General features: G+C 38.0%; 1 protein-coding gene across 1 annotated transcript in view; it reads left to right on the forward strand.

Moving 5' to 3' along the window:
* ARHGEF28 (Rho guanine nucleotide exchange factor 28) overlaps positions 1–21,671 on the forward strand; it is a 71,826-nt gene that overhangs the window by 30,144 nt on the left and 20,011 nt on the right. Inside the window, exons 14-27 of the mRNA XM_063295513.1 lie at positions 1,323–1,573; positions 2,621–2,743; positions 4,369–4,486; positions 5,435–5,689; positions 7,035–7,111; positions 11,629–11,807; positions 12,503–12,591; positions 13,103–13,285; positions 15,586–15,717; positions 16,706–16,791; positions 17,067–17,105; positions 17,207–17,254; positions 18,651–19,133; positions 20,359–20,653. Coding sequence (XP_063151583.1) covers positions 1,323–1,573; positions 2,621–2,743; positions 4,369–4,486; positions 5,435–5,689; positions 7,035–7,111; positions 11,629–11,807; positions 12,503–12,591; positions 13,103–13,285; positions 15,586–15,717; positions 16,706–16,791; positions 17,067–17,105; positions 17,207–17,254; positions 18,651–19,133; positions 20,359–20,653 — 2,358 coding nt within the window. The remainder of the gene's footprint in view (positions 1–1,322; positions 1,574–2,620; positions 2,744–4,368; positions 4,487–5,434; positions 5,690–7,034; positions 7,112–11,628; positions 11,808–12,502; positions 12,592–13,102; positions 13,286–15,585; positions 15,718–16,705; positions 16,792–17,066; positions 17,106–17,206; positions 17,255–18,650; positions 19,134–20,358; positions 20,654–21,671) is intronic.

The raw sequence follows: 21,671 nt of genomic DNA on the forward strand, positions 1-21,671 counted from the left end.
ACAGAATCCCAAAACTTCTGTGGCTTGTTTATATGATTTTGAGCATATTGGAGCTGACTTTTCTTGTGCTTTTGAGTCAGTAGTGGTGTATGTCTTGGAGTTCTGGCATGGAAACCTTCTGTGTTCAGTACGCGCCTTACTAGTGCTCACTGAAACCTCAGTGCCTGTTGCCACCAAGTCTTGCTGCAGGTCTTTTGCAGTCCCTCGAGGGTTTCTCTCCACCTGCCTTCTCAGAAATCTGGTTGCAGCCATTGACAGCTTCCTTTTTCTGCACCGTCCAGGTAGTGTCACCGCTGTTCCTTCAACTGTGAACTTGCGAACTGTGCTTCCAATGGTGTCTCTAGGAACATTCAGTGCCTTCGCTATCTTTTTGTATCCTGTTCCTTGTTTGTGAAGGGCGATGATCTCTTCTCTTACCTTTTTGGACCATTCTTTTGGCTTAGCCGTACTGTATTTCTAACATGCAGTCAAACGTGACACTCAACTAACCCCTAGCCAGTTCAGGTATTTTATGTGTTCCAGCTCAAGCACACCTGGTGCAACTAATGAAGCCCTTGATTAGTTGCATCAGGTGTGCTTGAGGCAACACCTGTTTTGCATACTGTATGTGTGCTGTTGTGACGGATTCTATTCAGGGCATTGAATAATTTTGAGACTGGAGAAGTCATTATAAGTTGCATTTTCAGTTGACTTTGGGGACACCACTTGAAGCATTTGTTGTGTTGAGCTATTTCAATTGCTTTTGTTTGATTTGTTCATTGTAAATAGCTGAAAGTCTGTACATTTTGACAATCAACCTGATTTGCAATGGGGGTTGAATAATTTAAATTACAACTGTATGCTCTATTTGTATTTAACATGCTCTCAGTTGTGCAATAATTTGATAAAACTGTTATTTAATATTAATATATCTTAAACTAATAAGAGTGCTTGGACAGAATGGTAGGACATGCTGAACAAAGGTACAGTGAAAAACACTTTTGTTTAGGATTATTGGCAGACAGCCACCCCTTTTGTCCCAGTGCTGCCTTCTATTCTTCTCTTCCTTGTTTTTTGTTCCTCTGCCTAGCAGTCTGTCACTATTTTGAGTGTATATTTAGGCCCTATGGACTTTAATCCCCACTTTCTCTTTTCAATTCTTTTCCTGATAAAGATGCATTTATACTTCTGCAGATCTTAGGGTTCCCTAATGTCCTGATACCCTTCCTCACTTGGGAATGGATCTTTGGTATACAAAAATCAACACAAGAGTGAAAGAATCCATTGTAAAATGTATCTACTGTGAGTTATTTAATTTTGTGTTTTCTTTTCTTTTTATGCAGAACTAATGCAAACAGAAGTGCATCACATCCATACCCTGTTCATCATGTCCAAAATATTCAGAAAAGGGATGAAAGAAGAACTACAGCTAGACCACAGCACAGTGGACAAAATATTCCCTTGCTTAGATGAGCTGCTAGAACTTCATCAGCAATTCTTCTGTAGGATGAAGGAAAGGCGACAGGTCTCAAGTCAGGAGGGAAGTGGCAGAAATTTTGTGATCAACAACATTGGAGATGTCCTTGTGCAGCAGGTAAAACACTGAATAGAATTATACTTCCAACACAGTGTTTGTAAAGATATAGACATTCTGTGAGATCAAACAAGATATCTGGATGTCTTAAGGCAGAGATGCTGCAAGACTCGCTGGTCTGAGATGGGTGGCTATATAAATTGAATAAATAAATAAACCTGTAAATTGCATTCAGGTAATCCTCAGGTTACGACTACTTGTTCAGCAATTTTTCAAAGTTACAGTGTCACTGAACGAGGGGGACTTATGACCAGTCCTTGGAGTTCTGGCCATTGCAGTATCTCCATGTTCATGTGATCATGAGCCGGGCACTCGGTGCCTGGCATGGTCACGTGATCACAATTTCCAACATTTCCTGCCGGCTTCCCACAAGCAAAGTCAATTGGGAAGCTGGCAGGAAATTGCTCTTGCTCCCACTGCTTTTTTGCCTGCCCACACTCTGTAGTGCCTGCATGTGGCACCCCCCGCGGCATTCACACACCCATCTGCGCTCCAGAGCCACTGCCTGCAGCACCCCCTATCTGCCTGTACCTCTCACCCACAGCTATCACTCACTTGGCTGGGACTCCCGCCTCTTCCCACCTAATGAGTGCACGGCCCTGGGGTTAGGACAGCAACTGGAACTGCTGGGATTGCCATTGCTAAGCGATGTGGTCACATGACATTGTGTTTTACGACTTCATCACTTAGTGACGGAAATTCCAATCCCAATTGCCTTTGTAGGCTGAGGACTACCTGTACATCATTTGTATGATCCTGGTCCAACCACAAATCCCCTAAACAGGTGAGAGTACTGAAAGAGGGAGACCTTAACTTTCCTTTGCCAACATTTTCAAGGCATCTGAGATCACATAGAGAAGGTTTTGCTTTCTCTAGCAATTGTGTGACACGTCCCAGTCCATGAGGCTTCTCCAGTGCATCAAATAGATTGGTGGTGGAGTGGAAGGTATCTCTTTGGTGGAGTGGGAGGACCAGTTTGCTTATGCTTTCAGTATACAGCATAGTGATAATCCTCCAGTACTCCTTTGAATTGCTCCTGGTTTTCAGTTTTCAGAAGAGAATGCAAGAAAAATGAAGACCATCTATGGGGAGTTTTGCAGTCATCAGAAAGAAGCAGTCAGCCTTTTTAAAGAGTTGCAACAAAACAAAAAATTCCAGAACTTCATAAAAGTAAGTTGATAATAGCTCTTTCTCTTGCACAAAAGGTTTCCTACTTTAGAAGAAATATTAAATATACCTACATGAGAGATGGTACAGCAAAGTAGCTTAGAATTCTAAATAAATAAATAGTTCAAAAATGGTTTCTCCCAAGTAATCCACTAGGTGGCTATAGTCTTAGTGCAGTATGGGTGATAATACAGACTTTCCTTACAAAATTGTAAGAATTGCAGCTACTGTAGTTGATAATGATATCCGGTGACACATAAGGAACTTCCATTTATACAATAGAGTTTTCTTTCTTTTTGTTAAGATTTTCAAAGTGGAAAGTGGGTCTCTAAGGAAAGGAAAACCCATTCCTCTAACAGTGTCTTATTCTGTTGTGGATAAAGTAAAGGTAAAGGTTTCCCTTGACGTAAAGTCCAGTCGTGTCCGACTCTAGGGGGCGGTGCTCATCTCCGTTTCAAAGCCTTGGAGCCGGCGTTGTCCATAGGACACTTCCGGGTCATGTGGCCAGCATGACGACACGGAACGCCGTTACCTTCCCGCCGTAGCGGTACCAATTAATCTACTCACATTTGCATGTTTTCGAACTGCTTGGTGTGCAGAAGCTGGGACGAGCAACGGGAGCTCACCCCGCCGCGCGGTTTTAAATTTCATCCAATGTAAGAAAAGCCTTTGAACACTTTAAGACAGGGCAGTTGGGAGTTGGGCATTGTACAAATGGAATAAAATGATTGATTGATTGATTGATTGATTGATTGATTGAATGAATGAATGAATGAATGAATAGTGCTATTATTATTATATTATTACTACCTCTTGTATAGAAATTGTCTTTAAGTTTTTAATAAAATAATTATAGACATAATTATTGATTGACTTGCATTCCAAAAAAGGCCTTATCATTAAAGCCTTATGAAATTTAAAAAAAAACTATATTCAGTGTTCCTGATTATTTGAATAATTAAAAAAAACAATTACATGTGTTGGTTCATTTGCTGTTAGCTCAGGTTGATGAAATACCTAGTTACAAATAAGATAATAAATATACCTACCCCAATCCAACAGGAGATCTGTTGGATTGGGGTAGGTATAATCCCACTGTGAAAACAAAAGGTTTTATTTATATAAATTTAACTATGTATTTTGTTACTATTTTCTTTTATTGTCTCTGCTGAATGTTCAGACCACCTCCAGGCTCTTGTGATTCATTAGGGTGGGGAACCAGCAATATCCATGGGGGGAGCAAAAAAGTCAAGATGGCAATCACAGCAGCACAAATGAAGCCCCACCCCTTTGTATGCATATGCAACATTGATGCACATACAAAAGAGATGGGGGTTTTGATAGTGCTGCTATTACAGTCACCTAGACATTTTTTACCACCCCCTTTGGCAGCCACCACTGTAGACAACTTACTTAAAAATTATAAAATTCCTTAGCCTATTTCCTGCAACAGTGATATAACATGCCAAAATGAAGTGAATAATAGCTTAATATCAGATGGATTCAAGCAGGGGAAAAAAAATAGAAGGTTCTCTTCTATCACCCGAGCACAGAGACTTAATATCTAAATGACATTTTATATCTAGCAAACTGGGGCTGAATGTTAAAAGTTAAATCTCTTCTTAAAGCTACGGAACAGTAATCTTTTGGCCCGGCGTCGAGGAATCCCAGAATGCATTCTGCTTGTCACTCAAAGAATCACAAAGTACCCAGTTCTAGTGGAAAGAATATTACAATATACCAAAGGTAAGCAATAATTTTGTACCTGCTTCATGAATAAGTCTTACGGCATACTAAAGATTTAAAGATTTACACCAGATTTAAAGGTCTAAAGATTTACATCAAAGTATCAACAATATTGTTAAAATTTTCTAATACAAATATTTCTTTTTAAAAAGTCAGTGATACCTTTAATGTGTTTTCAGATAGCTCATTCCACAAATAACCTCTTTTGTTATAAGTGAAAAGGAGATTTGTTCCATACGGTACACTCCTTCCCTTTCTTTTACTGTTTTTTATTGCAAGATTGCAACAAAATGAACAGAGTACTAAAAAATTCGCATGGTAAACTCCTACACTTGTAAAAAAGTGTCAGAGGGCTTATACTGCCCCAAACATGGGCATACCTGGTAAGGACTCTAGGAGCTGAAGTCCACACAGCCTGGGCATTCCGATTGGGGAAGGTTGTTGTAGCTAATCAATGGCCCAGTGAGGGGTCTTAGGAAGTCCCAGTCCAGTGGAGAGACAATGGATGAAGGTGTGGGTAGAGGAGGAGACAGTGGGAGGAAATGGAAGAGGAAGCGAGTCAGATTATGGTTCCAGGTGCTGTACTGTAAGAGCTCATGGCCCTAGCAGAACAATGCAGTGAATCTAGCATTACTGGCACATGCCAATACTGGGAGCTTAGTGTGGCAACACCACGGATGGGTCTTCTCAACAATAAAGGTCAGGTTGCTAAACGAGAACTACCTGTACTTGTTTTCATATTTATGCTTTTTTCTCAACACATACAAGAAAGCAGCAAAGCTAGACTTTTAATTAGTATTTTGATTATAGAATTCCATGGGCTATGAACCATTCACAAAATAGATTTGAAAATAATACCCTGGTTATTTGTCATGAAAATCTATTCTAAGTATTTAAGGAGAAGGGTTTTCCTTGGCTAACAATATGCATCTCTTTGTTTTTATACAGAAGGAACTGAAGAACACCAGGATTTGTGTAAAGCCCTTAACCTTATCAAGGATATGATTGCAGCAGTTGATTTGCAAGTCAATGAATATGAGAAGAAACAGAAGTTGCTGGAGATTCTTAGTAAAGTTGAAAACAAAACATATACCAAACTGAAAAATGGACATGTTTTCAGGAAACAAGATTTGATCAAGAAACAGAGGACACTTCTGTATGAAGGCTTAGTCTACTGGAAAACAGCTACAGGACGTTTCAAAGGTTATTGAAATTAAAATTCCTTGTATATTTTCAGTGGTGCATCATGTTCTGTTGTTTCTTTGTACTTTTCGAAAGAAAGTTACTAAAGATATGAAAAAATATCCTAGTCTATAGATAGGATAGTAAAAGCAATTCTCTTTATATTTTCACTAAGTTTACGGCCTTGGCATTTTCTCTTACGAATTTTCCCAGAGTTAAGTTTGTTTGATCACTTATTCTCTGACATAAAAGTAAGAAATCAGTGATCTGACTATAAATACCCAATATCGACTATCTGTTTTGTAATATAGTATGAAATCACATTAGAACATTAAGCCTGTTCAAATGTTAGTTGTAAAATTATACCTTCAAGATAAATTTATCTCATCAGCCTAACAAAGTACACTGTAGTAAAGAACAACAGAAGCACAAAATTAAAAATATAATAAAATCAGCTACATAAGTTAACACTAAAGTAACAACATTGCATTTGAATTATGTGATCAAAATCACTCTAAATTAAAATGCTAACATAGATGAGCACCTAAGAGAATCACAATGTGTGTGCTGCACAGGCAGCCCTTCCTGGTGAGACTATTGCAGAGGCAAAGTGCCCCCTGCTGAATATTTCTCCCGTTACCACTTGGTACACCTTGAAAATTGAAGGACATCTGGGAAAGGGTCTAAGTAAAGATTTTAATGGATAGGCAGGTGGAAGCAAGTGAAGATGGTCACAACTAGATGAACTGGTTGTTTTACCTTGACTCTTGTACAGGTAGTCTTCATTTAGCAAACCACAATTGGGACCTGCAATTCAGTCACCAAGCGAAGCAGTTGCTAAGTGAAGCTGTGACTATGCTTATGATCTTACTTCAGCTTTCCTTTGCTTTACAGACCTGAGAAGGTTGTAAATGTGAGGATTGGTCATTATTGATCATAACTGTGAATGGTAAAGTTACTTTTTCATCACCATTGTAACTGCGAATGGTTGCTAAACAAGACAGTTGCTAAACAAGGACTACCTGTATTAAAATATAAAATGTAAATCAAAAATTCCTACCTAAAGTGAAGAAATATATTGAAGTAATTTTTGGCATTGTTTCAAAATGCTGCTGATGGTAAATCTATGCATGTCAGTCTTTCATTGAGTATAAACCAGTGAGCTCCAATCTGGAGCCTCAAAGAGAGATGTGCCCACCACATCAGTTCAGTAACTGTTTTCATAGGATGCCCCATCCTAATCTCTCCACCTGGTGAGTCTGTGAGTGTTGGACTGTGATGTGAATGTTTTTAAAAAATTGCATTTATGTTCATTCTATTTGTTTGATATGATATAAATCTATAATACTTCTTTTCTTTTTAAAAGATATTTTAGCTCTGCTTCTAAATGATGTGATGTTGTTTTTACAAGAAAAAGATCAGAAGTATATATTTGCAGCTGTTGTAAGTATGAATGTTTAAAAATAGTTTGGATTACCTTAATTGGGAAATTGTGTAGATTGTAAATGTCTTCTATATAGCATAAAAAAATACATGTTGGGACTTTGTTCAGTGAAAATTAATCATTTTAGGCTGCAGTCCTGTATCTATACAAATTTGTACAAACTGCTGTTGAAGTCAATGGGACGTATCCTAAGAAAACATATTCAGTAGCAGAGTTTCTCAAATCTCTAAAATGATAAATGAATTTGATGACTCCTTTAATGATTCATACTAATGATTTCATTGCAGGTTAGGCAAAAAATAATTTAGTAAAAAATAAGTAACTTTCATCAGATGGCAACAGATATGCTTCAGCATGCAGGAGATAACAAACCAATGTGTTAAATATTATTTCAGATTATATAATGGACAGATATTAAATGCAGAACAGATTGAGGAATATTTAGATACAATGCACCTTAGAAAATTTGTAGAACAACAAAAGGATGCTCTCAATAAACCAATTACTGAAGGGGAAACAAAAGAAGTAATACAAACATTAAAGTTGAATAACCAGGACCAGGTGGGCTTTCTGTTATATATTACAAGACTTTCCATGAAATTCTGATCAAACCATTAAGTCAGGTAATGAATGAGATTCAACAGTGTCATTCCCCTGTTTTAATTTCTGTGGTATTCAGTGGGGAACAACCCAGCCTGTCCAGAGTCATACAGTTCTATTTTGTTACTTAATGCACACAACAAGCTTTTCACAGCAATACTTGCAAAAAGAGTAATAGATTTTTAACTGAATTGATACATTCTGATCAGGCTGGATTTTTCCTGATATACAGTATAAGGGATAATGCTTGATATATGTTGAATGCTATTAATAATATAAACCATAAAAGTAAGAAACTGTCCATGACTTTCTTATATGTGGAGAAAGCTTTTGATAATTTGGAATGGCCCTTCATATTTACAACTCTGGAAAAGATTAACTGTGGCATGAATTTTCTTACATGTATATAGAATATTTTATAAAAAACAAATGGCCAAGATAATGATAAATGGGCTTTTGTTATCTGTACGTACATACATACATATTAACAAGACAGGGTTGCCCTTTCTCACCTTCTTCTATTGGCAAAGAAGATACAACAACAACAACAAAATAGTATTTTGGGAAGTAACCAAACAAAAATATAAATTAAAATCTTGCACAAATGATGTTGTAGTTACAGTTACCCACCCAAAGGATTCTTTAGAACTGATAATGGATTATATTCAGGAGTATAATTCATTTGTGGATATATGATTAATGAAAGCATGACTCAAATGATGACATAATATGCATTTGAAGATGAAAAACAGTATTTACAGCAAATAATGTGTTTCAGTGTTACTGTCAAAAGATAGGTATTTGGAAATTTCTTTAACAAAAAATAATAAAGACTAATTCAAAACAATCATTTCCAGGCTTGGAAAAGTCTAATGATAGACACCTTAAGATGGAGAAAGTTGAAATTGTCCTGGTTAGGAAGAATTGCATTGTAAAAATGAGTATGTTACCAAGGTTCAATTTTTGTATTATCTCAATAAGAATAGAAGGCAAAATATTAAATGACTGTCAGAAACAATCTACCAAAAGTCTAACAAAAGCTCTCAGGTAAAGTTGAAGATCCTACAAGACATGAAAGATCAAAGTGGAGTGGCATTACCAAATTTTAAATTGTACAACTGTGCAAGTTGCTTAATGTGGACAACAGAGTGGTTTCTAGCACTTTATGGTTGGATTTCTTCTGTGGAAAGATCAGGACTTCCTGCTGGTCTGCTCAAATATCTTTGATACAAATAGAAAAATAAAACTTGAAGTATTCAATAATAAGTTGAATTCTAAAAGTATGGGATAAATACAGAAGAATACAGATTTACTACCTCTTCCTTTGATATTAAATATCTATATTTATAAAGGAGAATGACCAGTGGATGGATAATGTATACATATTGCACATCTTAATTATAAATATCAAATGTACATACAGAACACTGATACTTAGAGAAAATTGATATGAAATGTTCTACTGATGGTAAATTTACTCCAGTGCAAAATAATTCATTTTCTAAAAATTGTTGGAACACAATAATAGGTTGAATCGCTCTTCCACATTGAATAGCAACGTTGTAAGAGACAAACATTCTAGAAAATGATTTATAATAGAATGAAAGGAATTTTAAAGGTGGATTTTTCTTTTCAGCCCATTATCTTTTTACTAAATATTATTAAACCTTATGTTCCTACCAAATTTACTGAAGTAGCCTTATACAGGTAGTCCTCGGTTAACGATGGTAATGGGGACCAGAATTTCCATTGCTAAGCGACGTGGTTGTAAAGTTCAACATCACATGACCACATCACTTAGCGATGGTAATCCTGGCAGTCCCCAGTTGCCATCGTTAAGCGAGAATTGTGGGTCATTAAGCAAGGACCTCCTTGTAACTTCCTGCTGGCTTCTAACAAGCAAAGTCAATGGGGAAGCCGGCAGGAAGTCACAAGGAGTTCCTGGGTTGGGGTGGCTGCTGCTGGGGGCGGGAGGGCCCGCAAGCGGTCACTGCTGCCTGGTGTGAAGCCACAGCCGTCCCAACCCCATCAGCGTGGTGTGAAGACCCAGCCACCCCAGCACTGCACTGTGAAGATGCAGCTGCAGCCACCCTCACCGCCCTGTGCTCTGTAACCCCAGCCACCCTGCGCTTTGCCGCCCCCAGCTGACTCACTGTCTTTTTGCTCCTGCTGCTGCTGAGGTGCGCCCAGCCTGGCCCTTCACAAGGCAGCTGATGGCTACATGAGGTTCTTTTCAAGGGTTCACGAGGGAACTGCCGCACATGACTTTGAGGAGGACTCGTGCAACCAGCAGCTGCCTCATTAAGGGCCAGGCCGGGCACACTTCATCAGCTGCAGGAAGATGACAACAGCGAATGTCAGCTGGGGGGCGGTGGAGCGCAGGGAGTCAAAACTGCAGTACGCATTGATGTCAAAACTAACTTCATTGTTAAAAAAACAAATCTGATACAGAATTTAAATGGATGTGGAAACCATTTTTGGATTATAATCTTAAATGGGATGATACCGCATCCAAAGTTGGGTTCTTCTAACATAAGATTATAATTGTTGGTTTTTTCTTTTTCTTTTTTCTGATTTGTTGAATGTATTAATTTTTTCAAACCAGATAGAACTTACTGTATTTTTTCCCCTTTTTTCCCTCAGTTTAAAATTTATAAATCAAATCATATTGATTAAAACTGCCAATTACTGTACAATAATCTGATTCTGATTCTGATTTATTTTAAAACCGATTCCGACTTTCAGATTGATATACAGGTAATCCTTGCTTAATGGCCATTCATTCATTGACTCTTCAAAGTTACAACGGCACTGAATGAATGGTAGTTACAACTGGTCCTAGAAGTTATGGACATTGTAGTGCTCCTGTGGTCACGTGATCAAAATTTGGGTGTTTGGCAGCCCGCCTGCATTTATGAATGCAGCGTGCACTTCAACTCCCCCCACACCTATCTTCCCCCCATCTCTGTCAGGCCCAGCCCAAGAACGACGAAGAATCAGCCCAGTCAAACTCAGTTCTTTATTTGCTAATGCCGTACAGACAAAATCTTGCCAGACTGAAGCAACTCTGCCTAACCTAAGGGGAAATAACCTGGGAAGGCTCTAGGATGGGGCTATTCTGAACCTCTGGTTTTCTTACCATTGCTTCCTGGACTGAGCCTCCTCTTAGCACTACCACCTCCTTGTAAAGTGCTCCCTCCTTCCTGAGAACCAACGGCACTGCTGAAATCCACCACAATCTCCGCCCTTTTGGCCACCCTGCACTTTGCCACCCCTGCTGCCATGCAGTCCTGCATGCTGCTGCCCCATGTCAGATGGGGGTGGCGGTGGAGTGCAGGGCAGCCAAAAGACCAGAGATGGGGGGGAGGTCGGGGGGGAATTGAGGCGGAGGCAAGTGTGGCAGGGCAGTGGAGCTTCATCTGCCAAAAGTTGCTTGCCAGGCCAGGCTGAGGAGGAGGCAGCAGGACGGAGCCAGCAGTTTGCTCAGGGCAGGAGAAGTGTGAGGTCCTTGCCTCATGACTGCAACTGGGACTACTGGAACTGCTGTCACTAAGCAGTGCAGTCATGTGATATTTCGCCTAATGACTGCTTCGTTTAGCGACATAAATTCCAGTCCCAGTTAGGGTCGTTAAGCAAGGACTACCTGTATTTTAACAGGTAAATTTTTATTAATGTCATTTAAAAAGCTAATTTCACAGTGCTATTAAACCTCATCTTTATTTACAACTTGCCTTTATCTTTTTTCTTGCTTGTTTTTCTGATTAACTTCTTAAATTTAATAAATAGTTTTTTAAAAGGAAAAAAATCAGAATATTCAATGATTCTGGCTTATTGTTACATTGAAATAATTTAATTTGGGGGTCACTCACATCCTTTTACTCAGAAGACATTGTGATTTGTAATTTCTTCTGTATAGGACCAGAAGCCTGCTGTTATAGCTCTTCAGAAGCTTATTGTCAGAGAAGTGGCCAACGAAGAGAGAGGGATGTTCTTGATCAGTGCCTCCTCCACAGGACCCGAGATGTATGAAATTCATACTAGTTCCAAAGAGGAGCGCAGTCACTGGATGAGGCAGATTCAAGAGGCAGTGGAAAGGTACATACTGGAACTTTGGCTCTTGCTTTTTAATCCTTTCTTTATTTTAATGTAAAAATTCTCCTTAGAAAATTTTGCTAATCTTGTTAACTACTGTAGATCCTGTCAAAGTATCATGCACGTGATAAATCATGAAAACATACAAAATTCAAAGTTACATCTGCTGAGACTGGGTGTACTTGACTCATGCTGCATCTTGCTGTCAGCAGTGGCTCTTGTAAGATGAAGTCATATCCCTTCCCAGGTTGGGCTATTTGGGATAGTTAAATGGCAGTTTGAATTGGGATCTGACTTGCAAAGCAACTGCCCTGCTAAGGAGGATAGGAATATTGGGGCATAGTGTTATCCCTTCTGCCCCTTCTGACACGTTGCTGTTCAGTGTCTCTGGTAAACACTTGGATATGACAACATTTCCAGCTGAATTCTTAAAGAGATTTTTAAAGTGGATGGTAGCCAACTGCTTAAATGCAATCCTTATTTCTGTTTAACATTCCTCAACCCAGACAAAATGTGGAAAGAAAGGGTATCTGCTAACCTCATCAAATTATAAATATCTCTACAATATCCCCATTAAATTAGCTCTATTAGATTAGTAGGACTGAAGCTGACATTTTCAAATGGATTCCTGTGTATAATGTCTTATGAAGAAAGATAAGATTGCCTTAATCTGTTTTGTTTATATGGCGTCACTAAAGTTGTCCAGAGGAAGAAGGCAAAATGTGTGAATCAGACGAGGACCGAAAAATAACTGAAGCCAGAGCAGCCAAAATTCAAAAATGTCAAGGTATAGTGCAATGTTTTGTGGCACTTTAAAAACTAATGCATTCATTCCATTGGTGTGGACATAATCTTAAGAAAGAATGTTTGTGTGTAATTATTCATGTGCCTGTTGCATCTGATTTAAAGTTTAACAACTTTAAAAATTATACTTCAATTCTGAGGATGTCTGAATAGTGTTTCCTTATTAATAACTGTTGAATGGAACTTTTTGCAGGCCATCTTGTAAAAAGGATCCTTAGCGCCCCTCCCCCCTGCCCAAAGACATTTTTATAAACACACCTGTGCATTAGGATTTCCCACCCAGCATTGTTTCCTCATTTTGAAGTACCATGTGACTATAATGTGTAATGTGAATGCTTCACTAGGGTGTGACTGCATACAATTTATAATACAAAAACCAAATTTTAAAATAGAAAATAATATTGTGGGTAATTATTGTTCCAACATAAATAAGTAATAATTACAATAACCATAGCTTACATCTTACATATGAGTGCATGATTTTTTTGGTATAGTACTCTTGAATAATCAGGACCAGCAGATCTGTAACTACTTAGAAGATAAGCTTAATATCTATGCAAAGCTTGGAAACATGAGTGGGTTTGAAGAAGTTCATGTGGAACCACATCTACTTATCAAACCTGACTCTGGAGAAACTCCTCAAGTGGCCTCACTTCTGGCTGCAGCTCTCAAGGAAGGTAAGTCTATGTCTAAACATCAAGTATTTTTTCCAAGAACGTTCCTCCCCATTGCCCCGTGTCACACTTCTTAGTATTTTAATTCATCTCAGGTTTAAAAAGTTTGGAAGCAGTCACTCAGAATTCTCCCCTCATCTCAGAACATGATCATACTAGCTCCAAGGTTCTTCTCAGGCAGAACCCCTGCTTGTGAAATCACTAATGTTTAGCGTGGCAGACCTCCAAAGCCACTGAGGAACCTGTCAACACAGACTGCCCCATTCTGAAGGAGCCAGCCACTATGGAACCTAGTATGGTTTTCTTAAAACTCTATTATATGGAACTCTCATAAGGATTTTTATGACCTAACTAGAAGACCTTGTAAGTTACTCCAGGCCTGTGCTGGGGAAACTAGTTTGGGCCTTGGCTATTGGATTGCTCTCCATGGATGCCTATCTGAAATTCAAAACCTATAGGCTACATGTACCCTCTTGACTCTCTTTTTTGAGCCCCTTCAAGGCAACAAAATTAAAAGAGAAGGGAAAAAACACTCCAAATTGAGACGTACATCCCAGAAAATCCCACCCTGCCTATTTGTGTGATAGTAAGACATTATTCTCCCATTATGCCTTTGGCTGCTGAAAATAAGACTCAAAAGCCAAGACTGACCTCCCCTGATTTACCTGGAGTCATAAAAATAACCAAGATCTTCAGTCTCGTTATCTCAAACTTATATCCTGGTGGTGCAACTGATAGACAAGGACACCCCCAAACCAATAAAAGACATATTTCTGTTGCTTTGGATTGCATTTATGTTGGTATGTGTAAACTAGGATAATCTCCATAGGGTCCTCTAGATATTTTAGAGGATGGCACATTCGCTCATATTGCTAAACTGGCTGTTGGTTCTCTTTTTTTCCTTGTACATTGTGGCCTTTCAGTCCCTTTGCTTCTAGAAATATTCTTCACATACCTCCTACAAGCCTAGCTAGGTCTTCTAGCGTATGCTCATCTTCTGATTACCTGAAGATTGTTAGGCTTCCTGAGAGTCTTGTTTAATTATAGATGACAGCAAATATCCCCATATTTTCAAGCCACTTTAATTATTACATTTGATTCAAGTAAATAGGCTTGATATTCTTTCCTGGCTTTGTAATGCTGTCTGCCCACATTCTTAATAATAGGAATCAAACATAGAAAGCAGTTGCTCTGATAGCAGAGCTACCAAATTAGATTCAGGATCTTAGTGTTAGCATATAAAACCCTAGCAACTTGGGTTCACGTTACTTGGAGATCTTCTACTCTGATACGGAATTGGGTGAGCACAGTTCATCAGAAAACATCTTGCTGTTCCTATTGGGACCTGCAGCCTACCTTCCAGTGGTTGCATAGAAAGAGGCCTTCCTATGGAGATGGAAGGCTTTCCCTCCTGGAGGTAGGGTGGCTTGTTTTAGTCAACAATTAAAGATTGGTTTTAACACTCCCCTCTTTGAATGTGTTATTTATATTTTAGGAACTTTGAATGTTTAAACATTTCTAGGTGTTCAATTGTTGACATGTTAATATTACATGGCTAAATTTTAATAGCCTTTTTAAAAAAAAAATGTACATTGAAATGAGTCAGTTGAGCTTTAATTATTTAGCACAATTATTTCTTGTGATGAAGATTGTGCTGAAGATCGTTCATTGCCAACAGACCTGATGTCCCTGCCCAAAGAGGTGTTTTTAAGTAGCGCTTGAACCCTTTATAGACCAGCCAGATATCTCAACCAAATTACTGTTCCATAACTTAACCTTGGCATAATTCAATGTGCTTCCATCAGTGGTCTTAAAGAAGAGATACAAAGGCACCCCATTTAAATTCAGACTTGGCCCCTGTGGTGAAGCAGTAATTGAAACCACCAAACATGTTTTATTATACTGTCCATTTTATGTTGACACTTGCCGTGAGCTGTTAACCCCACATCTAATTAAAGATTAGATGTCACTCTGATCAGTTTTACTTAATTTTTTATAAATAATATTTTTAATTTAAATTTTTTTTTACTTTATTAAATTTTTTACTTTCAGGTTCAAACAGTTCCATTTCCTTAAGTGTAGCTAATTTTTGTCATGTTATATGTAAGCTGCATGGCATTTGTTTGATTGATCTGTTTACCTAATTGGTTAATCAGTATCAGTCTTGTGTATGTAAAGTGTTTTATGGGCTGGTCATTGACCACAATAAAGATTCTCCTTCTCCAGCAGTATTTTAATTGATATAAGGATTACTGTTTACTTTGCAGGCACTAAGAACACCTAAATATTTGCTTTTGTTGCAGCGGAAAACCTTCATACGGCAGTAGCATTATTGCAAGTGAAAGATACGAGAAGCCGCTCAAAGGAAGAGAGCGTTGGAGACTCAAGTCTGGCAAATCTTAGTGAAACTGAACTCTGTGAACCTTTCACTGATTGTTAGTAAGAACTAGTATTTTTAATTGTCCACTGTTTAGATATATTTTACACACTTTTCAATTTAGTGTTTTTCAAAATACGAAGTAAAGAAAGATATTTCCTAGAAGAATTAGATACATCATCCAGTACTTGAATTCCTGACATAAATGTTTCAATCAGGTATGTACTTATGTGAAGCCCTATACTGTGTGAACTGGCCATCATGGATTTAATCAACAACAATCCCCATTCCTGCAAAAATGGGGAATTATTAATACCTATGACAGTTACTGAATGGTTTGTATGCCATGTTTACCCATATGCTCGGACATGCCATAATTACTTGAATGAAAAAAATTTAAGCTGGCCTTGAAGACTTATACATATTTGTTGTATTTATAGTGAGATATAACACTGCTATTACTTTCCTGTAACAAAAAAGGCACTTACATTTCTGTATTATAGCAACCCTCCATTGGAAAAGAAGTAGAACAAAGGTATAATGTTGTGTTTGATTTTAACAATACTTACAGCGTGAGAGTGAAAGATAACACCAACAGAGATAAGGCAACTTTAGAGATTTTTAAGATAAGGTGAAGTAGGTCTTCAAAAACTTAGACCTTTCACATAACTGCACCGATGGTGGTAGTTGATCCTCCAGTACCAGTTAAAATAAAAGTTCTGTTAGCATCAGTATCAACTTTTGGTATTTTGATATTTTATTAAACATTCTTAATAGTACAAACAAATGTATGAAAAACTGAAAAGCAATATGCCTACTTAGACATGGGGAAAACTCAAGAAAGGAAGGGTAGAAAAAGGATCAAAGAAGGGAAAAGAACAAGAGAGAGGAAGAAAGCTAAGTAAGCGAAGGGAAAAGAAAACAGAGAAAGCTAAGTAACTGGAATGCTAGGAATAATTTATATTGAATCCAAAATAATTAGAGAGAGACATACATTTAATTTTTAAAATCTTAGTCATATTTTTCCTGTTGGTTTTAATTTCTAGGTACAGAACTGAAGGTAGAGAAAGAAACTTGTAACTCTGACATGCACGATGAAAACAACGTAGCAGAAGTGGATACGCTAGACCAGGTACTGCACGTTCATATACGACTTGCATGGCATTATCCAGGCACTGAATGCAGTCTTTTTCCTATGGATATTCCCGTTTTTTGTCTCTGCTTCAACTTTCTTCAGTCTTTATGCCTTTCTTTCCTCAGAACTGCCATTAAATAGGTGCTTAAAAGCAACAGCAGCATCAACCATGCTACGTTTGTAAATAGCAAAAGTTTTAGATAATTTCCTAGATTCACCAGAAGGTGGCAGTGTAGTTCTACAAATAGTCTAATGTGATTGTATCTTTGTAGGAAGGAAACACCTGCTTTTCTGCTTCTGCCCAAACTGAGGTAAGTTGGTTCTGTTACAGTGGTCTATTAATATTCCCTGCTCTAAATTTATTACTTTTTGTAATTTTTACCTCATCCTCAATGTTTTCTTTCTTCCTTAGATTGTACAGACTATCCAGAATTTAACACGGCTCTTATACAGCGTTCAGGTGATTATCGCTTTGTCAAGTTAATTGATTTTTGTAAATGGTATATTCAGACAGCTCACAGCTTTTCAGATGCTCAAAGAATGGTTAACAGTTTAGCAGTCTCCTTATAAATATCTTCTCTGAATGTTATCCTATTCTTTGAAAAATTGTGTGGATTAACTGTGGATAGCTGGGAAGTACCATGCAATGGATCCATGTTAGTCACAGCATTTAGCAGAAACAGCCTGGACCATCACTGGTTGTCTTTTTGTGTTGACTTTGTTGTCAGATGTCACATTTGGGAAAAATATATATAATTTAAATGTTAACACAGCATTTATTTTCTGCGAAAGTACATGATTGATTGACCATGACTGAGCTGACAGGCTTCTGATTTGTCTCTACTACAACTCTAATGTCTAAAGTTAGTGGTTCTCGTATAATGCATTTATTGTATTTATTAAAATAAAAATATGGTATAAGACAATGGAGAGGAATACATGCTATAAAATGTCATTCAGGATTATAAAATTAAGCATGCTTAAATTTCAGTTCAGCAAATTAATCTCAGGTGGACAGAAAGAATGGTCAAAGATAAAGTGTGAATCCCAAAAACAAAACTGCAAAATCAAATAATAGAACACCTTTATTAAAGCTGGCTGAAATGATAGAACAGTGAGCGAACTTCCAGGTTTTTTCAAAGCTCACTGTTTGGGAATTTGATTTATTGATTAGGTGCCATCAAGTAATTTTCAACTCCTAGCAATCATATAGATAGATTTTATCCATGATTGGGAATTTGGACCAGTTCTAATAAAGGCACTGCTGAATTGTGGTTTTGGGAATAAAATGTTTTCACAGTTCATCTCTAACCAATAACAATCATTCTGTGTGTTGCTCTGAATGGAGCTAATTGGAAAGATTCCTATGCCTACAATTCTTACAGCTCTCACTAGTCTGCCTGAGTGCTAGGTCCTGATCTTAGAGCTTAGACAAGCACATATGGGTGCAAGCATCCTTCAGATGATGTGATCCCAAACCTAAAACATTTATTCTAAAAAGTGGTGAAAAGGATTCTGAGATTAGAGCTGGGATATATATTTTTTGAGACATCTGTTCAAACCACTTCCTATCTCACTTAAGAATATCTTTATTTTCAGATAAGCCAGAATTTGTAAAATAGTAAGGTGTAGTGAGCCAAAAACTAATACATTAATCATAGGACTAGAACAGAAAATGAACACACATTATTATCTGAAAGTGGAAACTATGTTAAATGAATAAAACAACAAGCGTATTATCTTAGACTTGCATGTGGAATTTTTTTTTAAAGCTGTTAAGCACTAAATGTTGACATTTTATAAAATGAATAGAACAATTGATAGAAATTGTTACTGCATTTTGTTTTGATGAAAAGGCAGCCTTGGCTATCCAGGATACTCACATCGAGATCCATAAGCTGCTTCTGCAGGAACATGAAAGATCCAGCTTGAGTCACAGCCCACGTAGCACTTTCTTCCTCGAACAAGAAAAGCACCGAAACTTTAAATCAAAGGAAGAATTTGCAAATATTCATAAACTCCAGCACCAATTCCAGCAAGAGCAGCAGCGGTGGCACCGTGAGTGTGAACAGCAGCAACAGGAGCATGAGACAAGAGAGAGCCGGTTGCTGGAGAAGGAGAAAGAGTGCTTCAGCCAAGAAGACTCGCTTTGCAAAAACTGGAAAGAGCTGGATAGCCAACTGCAAGATTACCAACAGAACCTAGAGAGACTCAGGGAGAGTCAAAGGATGGCGGAGAAGGGGCGGGAAACTGTCAAGCTGCAGCAAAAGATTCTGCGCCACTGGAAGCACAGCCATCAAAGCGGTCTGCCGACTGTCATCTCATCAGGAAACCACGAGGTATATAGCATCTCCAGACATTACTCAACCTGTCTAGCACTTGGGGATCTTCCCTGTACCCCACCTGAGGGAGTCCAGTTTGATGAGCCCGGTGCTTCCACACAAGACTGAGAGCTAGTAACGAACTCAGTGAGTTTGTGTCTGAGATAAGATCTGAACCAAGGGCTTTCCAAAGCGCTGCTCTATTCACATTACTCAGAAAAAGAAAGGATAAAGATTGACAGGAGATTAATAATTTGTGATGAGCTTACTAATTTGTGGTGATTGCTTTAAGCTTCCAGCATTCATACTACTGTCTACTAGAAGTACTGTTCTCTAGGCTTTACCATTTACTTCTGATGGACAAGTCAGGGTGATCAGGAGTGTGTAGGAATTGACAATAACGTGTGGGAAGGAGGCTGTTGGCAGTGGAGGACCACACAGGGACAACAAGGGCATTATACTTTAGGCTACAGTACACCAGTGTTTCTCAACCTTGGCAACTTTAAGATGTGTGGACTTCAACTGCCAGACTTCCCCAGCCAGCTTTGCTTAAAGTTGCCAAGGTTGAGAAACACTGGTATATGCAGTAGAGAAATGTATGGTCCTCACCTTGAATATGCCTTTGGGGTCTTCCCTATAATATGCAGTGGGAAGTGAGGAGAGCAACTTACGATTATTAGGATTTCTCTGACCACAGAAAGTGTCAGCCAATGGAATGAAGGTAGCAAAATTTGTTATGTTTTAGAGTTTTTGTAGTATACAGACTATAATTTAAGCAGAGTACTTTGTCATTTAAAGGCTATAATTCTACTTACATAATGTGAGAAGCAGGATAATCTCAAAATTAGTTGCTTTTTAAACAGGACAAAACATAGGCAAGTAATAACAATCTATTCTAGTGCTTGTTTATATATGCTATATATAGCATATATTTTTCAAGAGGAGAAAAAAAAATAACTAAGAACTGTTCCAGAGCATGCCTCCCTCCCTTTCTCCCTCCCTCAAGTGAAGATGTTTAAGTGTTAAATTATTTTTTTTCCACAAATTGTGCATTGCATGAGCTTGCTACCCCGCCCCCCCCCCCTTGATTCTCATCTTGGCAACAGATGAATAAAATGAATTTTTCTTCTGATTTTTCTTTTTTGTTGAAAGCTACTTAATTACTTCAAGATATAGATTTATAGTGCCAGGAAATGATAAAGCTTTGGCCTGCTTAGACTTCCGTTTGTATTCTTGTGTGCAGATCATGGGACCTCTTCATTTGGACAGTTTTTGTGGTGAGAATTCAGTCATCATAAAAGAAACCCTAGTACAGATGTCCTTAAACCACCTCAACAGATCAAATTCTCTAGCTTACCAAGACTGTGGGCACAGTGTAAATTTGACAGATTCAGAGCCCAGGAGAACTGAAAATCAGGTCAACTTCAACATGGATGTTTCTTGTCAGCAAGCATTCACTGCTGATCTCACAAAATCAACGGGACTCTGCCATCATACTTCTTCTTCCAACACAAGTCAGTCAGATCCTTGTAACAATCGTAAGTTAAAATTCAGTATCTATATCTAGTAAATAACATAGACAAGAAGTAAAAATGGTCAAGAAGTAAAAATGGACAAGAAGTTAAAAAGGTGGTAGAAGCAAATATGCAAGCAGCCTACTTTCCAGGTTTGGGATGTTCACTCTTCCAGTTTCTTCAGGAAGGTGATCGTCTAGTAAACCCATACTAATCAATACCTTAGCTATGTATATACAGTAGCAAACCATTGGCTGCCAGGAGCTGGGTTTTTTCTTTTTCTTTTGGCTATGTATAGTGCAGTGCAAATCAGGCATTGCAAATCTGTGTGTGCCAAGGCTTTCCTATCACAAAACAACTTTAGCAACTTGGTCAAGATAATAAAATCTGAAATCAAACGCAAAGCTGCACATGTAACCAAAGTCAACCACTCAGTTCCAGATAAGTTTGTTCAGATATTTTATTTCTTATGTAAGAGCAATGGACACCCTTTTAAAAACAATAATCACAGTGAGTGACAAAATTATTGAAAAAGTGTAAGGTCTTCATCTACAGCCTAATATTTCTTGAGGAACACAGAATAAAATTTTGGGTTATATCCAGTGGTGTTGTTCTTCCACAAGAATCAAAGCCAATACTTTGATTCAACTTGTTCAAACTGTAGTATAAGCTATGGCTTAACTCACAACGATTTCAGTAGGTTAGATAAAGAGTGGGACAACAGAAATTAGAAATCGTTGCAGGGCATCCTTGCCCCTTTCCTCCTCCCAGAGAGCCTCAGGAATCATTCAAAGTTGATGACATTTAGGCCTGAAAAATCTTTGGGTACATATTGCATTATGTGTATTAGTTCTGTATGCAGTTGCCTGCAGTTATACAAACAACACATTTTCCAGCCATGAAATTTTGGATGCAACTCATGAAATGGTTCTTTAACAATTATATTAGAATTAATGTATTGGAGGTCTTTTTTCCCCTTTTTTCTTTACTTTTCACAGTTTTGAATACAATTGAATGGTATTGTCTGAGTGACAGTATGGTA

Source organism: Candoia aspera, chromosome 2 (assembly GCF_035149785.1).
Source record: "Candoia aspera isolate rCanAsp1 chromosome 2, rCanAsp1.hap2, whole genome shotgun sequence".
NCBI classification, from domain to species: domain Eukaryota; kingdom Metazoa; phylum Chordata; class Lepidosauria; order Squamata; family Boidae; genus Candoia; species Candoia aspera.